This window comes from Cavia porcellus, unplaced genomic scaffold (assembly GCF_034190915.1).
Source record: "Cavia porcellus strain 051 isolate PalLab524CR breed Dunkin Hartley unplaced genomic scaffold, mCavPor4.1 scaffold_17, whole genome shotgun sequence".
NCBI classification, from domain to species: Eukaryota; Metazoa; Chordata; class Mammalia; order Rodentia; family Caviidae; genus Cavia; species Cavia porcellus.
The window spans coordinates 26,162,600-26,169,230 of record NW_026947500.1 but is presented as its reverse complement, the minus strand read 5'-3'; the positions used below and the strand labels follow the sequence as shown (position 1 = coordinate 26,169,230).

At 55.4% G+C, this 6,631-nt stretch overlaps 1 protein-coding gene across 4 annotated transcripts; it reads left to right on the top strand.

Moving 5' to 3' along the window:
• Positions 1 to 1,422: 1,422 nt before the first annotated feature.
• Acy3 (aminoacylase 3) lies at positions 1,423 to 6,183 on the top strand. Of its 4 annotated transcripts, none has more exons than XM_013150836.3 (7): positions 1,423 to 1,764; positions 2,310 to 2,521; positions 3,293 to 3,485; positions 3,825 to 3,918; positions 4,108 to 4,215; positions 4,312 to 4,421; positions 4,559 to 5,218. In XM_013150836.3, exons 1-7 carry the CDS (start codon positions 1,672 to 1,674, stop codon positions 4,592 to 4,594), a joined length of 846 nt encoding a protein of 281 aa, XP_013006290.1. In that variant the 5' UTR covers positions 1,423 to 1,671; the 3' UTR covers positions 4,595 to 5,218. The 4 variants fall into 4 exon arrangements, with proteins under 4 accessions (XP_013006290.1, XP_013006291.1, XP_013006288.1 ...); XM_013150837.3 differs by lacking the exon at positions 4,559 to 5,218 and adding an exon at positions 5,663 to 5,846 and having other exon boundaries at positions 1,424 to 1,764; XM_013150834.3 differs by lacking the exon at positions 4,559 to 5,218 and adding an exon at positions 5,846 to 6,183 and having other exon boundaries at positions 1,438 to 1,764.
• Positions 6,184 to 6,631: the final 448 nt, after the last annotated feature.

The window sequence follows — 6,631 nt, the reverse complement described above, 5'->3', positions numbered from 1 at the left end:
AGCAGCACCTGTGGTCCCCAGCAACGTCCAAAACAGCCAAGTTTACTTGGCAGGCTGTTCTCTCCCCAAAGGCCCCAAATGAGTCAGCAGGATCTCAGCAGCCTGTGTGGACCCCTGGGATAAAGACCAATGTTTCAGAGTCAAGTAGCAGAGCCCGGGGGCCCCTTCCCAGAGCACAGAGGGAGCGGGCAGGGGCAGCAGGCTCACCTCTGGCTCCCTCCATCACCACCTGGCACGCAGGGCAGTATCTTGCCCAAGACGTTTTATTTTCCACAGTCTTAGCTGCCCGCAGGGCTGCTGCTGCTGCTAAACGGTTTGGTGACCCTCAGCAAGGGCCCTTCACAGAGGTTTCCACGCCCTCCTGGATACCCTCACAAGGTGCAGCTATCCCAGTGGAGCAAGGACAAGTCACGGGGCCCATGACCCCCAAGCTGAGTTTAGGGAGCCCACATTGTGGGGCAGAGAACAAAGGGCAGGCACAGACCACACGCAGAGCTGAATGTGAGCCGAGCAGCTGCAGGCAGAGCCAAGCCAGAGGTGTGCAAAGCCCTGGGCTGGCCACTGGCCTGTCTCAAGTGAGGTCCAAGCAGGTCTGGGACTTGGGCCTGGGTACAGGAAGGAATAGGTACAGCCTTTTGCCCAGTGACCTCTGGATCCTTTGGTATCTGCCAGCAGACAACTGACGATGGGGAAGGGACCAGCATGTGGGCTGGATCTTTGGTCCTTTACCCTTGCCCCTTGAGAGCCAGCAGAGAGAAGATGAGGTCAGACTGGACATGCTGGCTGCAGATCTCCAATGTGCTGGGCCTCTGTGCATTCTGTCTGAGCTTCAACTCAACTTCCACATCTGTAAAGTGGGCCTGTGGGTCATTTGCTAAAACAGAAAAATGGAGTAAGTTTAGCTCTACTCTCCCTAGAATGACTAAATGTGCTGGGTGAAACATTTTGAAGTTTTGGTTTTTTGACATAGGGTCTTGCTTTGCAGTCCAGATTGGCCGTGAACTTGCCATCCCCCTTCCTTGGTCTCTTGGGTGCTGGAATTATGAAGACATATGAAGTTTTGTTTAAAGCATCAAAGAATCATAAAGCTCAGAGCCCACAGGAGGCACAGCCTTTAGGGCAAGGGTGACTCCAGCCTTGTGGAAGCTGCAAGGACTGAGGTGATAGCTGAGACGGTGGGGAACTCCCCATCCGGGGTGCAAAACAAGGCCCATACCTGTATAGGAAATTTCATGGCATGGTCTGGTAGCCAAAACCATGTCACTGTCAAATAGTCAGCCCACCTCTTAGTAGCCTTAGGGAAGGCACCTCTCTGGCAGGACACAGCTGATCAGCCAGTGGCACCTGGGCCACTCCCTAGCTGTTACCCTTGACTGCACGCTGTGCAGTGACCTCTGAGCTAGCAGTCAGCAAAGCCGGATCCTCCTGGGAAGGCTGTTGTTCAGGTCTTGAAGAATCCCTAGCAAGTAACTCTCCAAGGCTACAGCGGCCCCCAGCAGGAGTCCAGAGAGGCCCTTGGAGGCAGGGTTAGAGGAGGAAGAGAGCAAGGACAGGAATCTGTCTGTGGGACCTGAACCATTCAGGCTGTGGCGCATGGGGTAGAACGACCTTTGGCCATATGGACCTCAGCCCACATCACTCACCCTTTGCTCAACTCAGTACAAATACTTCATGCCTGGTGATCTTGGGCACACAAGCACTGTGTGTCTAGGGGCAACACTGCAAGCCCCGGTGACTTGGAGGAGCCCAGACGCTCACTGGCAGGTAAGGAGCCTCCTCCCAAAGGTCCCCTGTGCCAGCTCGGAGGAGCAGAAGGAGTGGCTGAAAGGTACAGGGGTTGCCTGGAACCCAGACATGCTACAGCTAGCTGGTGCAGTGCACTCCACTCCCTATGTAGGCCTCAACTTTCCCACCTGTGAAATGAGCGCAGACCTCCTCCATAGAAGGTGTCCCTGGGCTTCTCTCCAAAAGGGGTAGAAAGTGGTCTCCCCAGAAGAGAAGAGGAAGGGCAATGCACCCTCAAAGAATGCTCCAAAGGAGGGACTTCAGGCAGCAGGCAGGACACATTTCAGGATGGGGGTGCCCTTGAGCTGTGCCTCTGCGGTGCAGACGGGGCCTCGCTGAAGCCAGCCACACCTCTGGACAAACAGCTGCCCTGCCCAGCTTGGGCTTCTCAGGCCTTGGAGAGCTCACCACCACTGACCCTGCTCTGGGCACTGAGCCCTGAGCCTGTGCTGGGTCTCCTACGTCTGTCCACCCACCAGGTGTCCCCATGTCACACAGGGATGTGCTCTCTGCCTGTGCCCCAGGAGCCCCTGCGCCGTGTTGCTGTGACCGGGGGCACCCATGGCAATGAGATGTCTGGGGTCTACCTGGTGCGGCAGTGGCTGCGGACCCCCGTGGACCTGCAGAGACCCAGCTTCTCCGCTGTGCCCGTGCTGGCCAACCCAGCAGCCACAGCTGTCTGTCGCCGCTACATAGGCCGCGACCTCAATCGCACCTTCACCAGCACCTTCCTGACGTGAGTGCCACCCCTGCAGCTGCCAGCAGGCCCTCCCTTGCCTCTGCTCTGCTCTCGCTTCCCCTCTGCCTGTGCTTCCTGGTCTTCCCTTTTCACTTTAGAGAAGTCTGGATCCATGGCTCTCCATTCCTGGACCATAGGCTGGGTCCAGGGCCCTCTGGGTTTCCCGGACATCAACCTGCCCTCCGAGCAGCCTCACAAGCTATGTTTAGTGATCTGTGCTCCAGGCACTGCCCATGCCTCCTTTAAGGGGGTGCTCCCATTCCAGGCTAGGCCCTGGCTAGTAGGTGAGACAATGGGGTATAGCACTAAGTGTTGGCCTCAGTTGTTGGGTGACACAGAGAGGAGCTGGGCAATCCCAGCACAAGAGGCCAAGTGAAGGGATGGGGAAGGCACACACAGCATGTAGCAAGGTCATCAGCAGCCAAGGAAGACTTCCTGGAGGAGGTGGCTTCTCAGCCAAGTCCTGGAAGTGAGTAGAGGTTAGCTAGGTGGAAGGGAAGAGAGAGCACAGGACATAGCACACACAAAGGCCTGGAGGTGCAACCAGCACAGTACTCGGGGGACGTGAAGGATGGGTAGCAGCCCCAGCCTAGGGCCAGCATTTCATGGGGAACTAGGAAGCCAAGGAGGGCACGGGCACGGGCACGGGTGGAGGAGGGGCCCCAGGCCCGCGCTAAGTGTCTCCTGCCAGCTGCAGGAGCCCCTTCCCCAGTGGTACCACTGCAGACTGATTTTGCCTACTGGGTTATGTCCCCTCCTGCCCTACAGTTCCAAGGCCACCCCAGATGAGCTGTACGAGGTCACAAGAGCCCGGGAGTTGAACCACCTGCTGGGGCCCAAAAACTCCAGCCAGGCCTTCGACTTTATCCTCGATCTGCACAACACGACTGCCAACATGGGCACTTGCTTCATTTTGAATGTCACAGACACCTTTGCCATGCACCTGTGCCACTATCTGCAGGTGGATTGAGTCTTTTCTTGGGGGGGTTACTGGGGATTAAATTCACAACCTTGCACATGCCAGGCAGGAGCTTGTGCCACTGAGCTTAATCCCTGGCGATGGCTCCAATCTTATATAGTCACCAGAAGGCAGCAAGAGGGCAGGTGGGGAAGAGGAGAAGGAGCCCAGACTGCACTGGCCCCTCTCCCTGGGTTAATTTCCCCTGAGGGACAGTCCCAAGGCCACCACCTACAGGACCTTGGCTAGGCCAGAGCAGGTGGTGCCCAGTACTGCTCTGCCCTACCCCAGTTTTCCCTCCCAAGTAGACCTGGGTCCCTGATCTGCCCCTTTCACCACCAGCTGCAGAACTCCGAGCCACCCTCCCGGGTCTTGGTCATCGAGGCATCAGAAGACACAACATTCAGCGTGGACTCGGTGGCCAAACACGGAATGAGTGGGCTGCGGGCTCTGGGAAAGTGGGAGGGTCCGGATGAAGGGGGCAGGGCTGTGGTGCAGGAGGTGTGCCCAAGGGTCAGGGAGTGTGCTACGGACCAGGGGGTGGAGCCTCTCAGTGCTAGGGCTTCAACATGGGGCTTGAAAACTCTTGAGATGCCAATGTGACCTCTTTCCTCACGGTCCCCAGCCGTGGAGTTAGGTCCCCAGCCTCAGGGCGTGCTTCGGGCCGACCTTTTCTCCCGGATGAGATCCTTGGTGGCCTCTGTTCTGGATTTCATCGAGCTCTTCAATCAGGGTGAGATCCTGAAGCACGGAAACTGAGGTCCAGAAGGAGAACTGGCTTCCAGACCCCCAAGGGAGATAAGGATTGTCACATCTGCCTCCCATGTAGGTGCGGCCTTCCCGGCCTTTGAGATGGAAGTCTACAAATTCCTGGGCTGCATGGACTTTCCACGCTCAGAGGATGGAGACCTGGCTGGTATGGTGCATCCCCAGCTCCAGGTACATTGGGCTGTAGAGCTTCCGAGGTCACTGCTTGGGGGTGTCAGGGGAAGCAGGCCCAGAGGGAGGCACTAGGCCCTGCAGGGATCCTCAGTCCTCAGAACCCGGAGCAGAACAGGGGGCTTTTGTCTTCCCAGGGACCCCTCATACTCAGGCCCCGCACCGGGGCATAGTAACCCTTGTGGCCTCCTTGGAGGACTGGGGGTGGTAACGGAGGAGGAAGGACATGTGGCGCAGGCCCCGCCCAGTTTACCTGCAGAGACAGAAGCCCCTCTTCAGTTTCCAGCCCATCCCTGAGTGTCCCTGTGCCTGCGAGCCGTAGTCCAGCATGCCCTCTCCCTGCCTTCCCTCCCCAAATGTTCCAGGGTGGAAATCCTCCTCCACCAGGCAGAGGGTCAGTGGCTGAGACTTGGTCGCTGCCAGCTGCTGCTCTGTTTGCTGCCCACAGGCCCCCATTGAATGGGGTCTTGTGCAGTTTCTGGGCCTCTAAGCTCTGCAAACTTAATTTTGAAATGTTATGTTACTTGCAATGACATTCTGGGGTAAGGACACCATCCTTTCAGTGTTTGGGGTGGACGGTCTTAAACCATCTACTTTGCAGATGTTAGTGGTCATTTTAGGTCACTTATTTTAAAAAGCACAATCATGTAGCCTGGTGTGGGGGGAGGGCAGCACACCTACAATCTCAGCTACTCAGGGAAATCGAGGCAGGAGGATCAAAAGTTCAAGGCCAGCCTGGGCAACTTAGCAAAATTCTGTCTCAAACTAAAAAATAAAAAGACTGTGGATGTACCCTAGTGAGAAGGCCCTGGGTTCAATTTCCAATGCTAGAAAAAAAAAAAAAGGACAATGACCAGTCCCTGTATAACAATTCAGTGACATTATGGTCGTCTTAGTTTATGTAAGTGTACTCTGATGTTTCCACAATGACAAGCACACCTAACAGCACATTTCTTGGAACTAACCCTGTCATTAAGTGACACCGACTTAATATGTAACTGTGTCAGGCACACTTTAAGTATTATTAACTCACTTAGTTTAGAACTCAGGATGATAGGAGAAGTCACCCCTGGTTTACAGACAGAGAGGATAAGAAACCCAGGACTTAAATAGACAGGTTAGACAGCAAATAAGAATCCGAACCCAGGCTTGGAGCGCTGAAATGTCTGTCCTGTAACCATGAAGCCACACTTCTGTGCTGATAGTTGTTCTTCCAAGCTGACTGAAGTCTCTGTTTCTAGACATATGATAAGGTGGCATGTCACTAGATACCTTGTCACACGAACCAAGGAAGGAAAGTTTGAAGGGGCAAGGCTGTGGACGAATGGGCATCTCTTGGGCACCACTAGCTGGGGTTGTGGCCCTGCCTCCGGCCAAAGGGAGCAGCTTGGCCCCAGCAACCTTGGCCTTGGCTACATCCCCAGGACCAGGATTTTGAGCCTGTGCAGCCTGGTGCACCCATCTTCCAGCTGTTCAGCGGCGAGGACATGCTCTATGAGGGGGACTCCACCATGTACCCTTTGTTCATTAACGAGGCTGCCTACTATGAGAAGAACATTGCCTTCATGAAGTCAAAGAAGCTCACGGTCTCAATACCCGCCTTGCCCGTGCTGACCCCCAACCCCACCCCACTAACCTAGCCATACCCACCTGGCCTCAGCCTTCCCATCTGAACAGTGGATGCTGAGTCACAGGGCTGAGCTCCTTGTCAGGCTGCCTAATGCCAGGCCTCAGTTTCCTGTTATAAAATGGAAAACCATCAGGGGCTCATGGCTCATGTCCTCTGTCATACATGCCCCTCTTGGGCTAGGAAAATGGACAGATGGAGCGGGTTTGAGCAGGTCTAGCCACGTATGCTGTGTATCCTGGGGCCAGTGCAGCTGTCTCTGTGCTCATGATTGTTCACAAATGCCTGGAGAAAGATCCTGTGCTGTACTGAGGACCCAGAGGATGACTGTCTTAGTCCCAGGAGAGGGGCTTCCAGAGACACAACTCTGAAGGCCTTGAGTCAGACGGTCCTGGGCTAGAGGGTCAGCATGGGAGAAGTGTTCCTGCATGTACACGTGTGTGTGTGTTCATGCCTGTGCCTCCCCAGAGTGCCTGCTGGTGTGTGTACATTTTCTCACATGCACGTGTTCCTAGGAGCTCTACCACCTTGGGTGCTCTTCTGAGGAGCCCAGATGTGTATTTCCCAGTGTTTAATCAGCTCC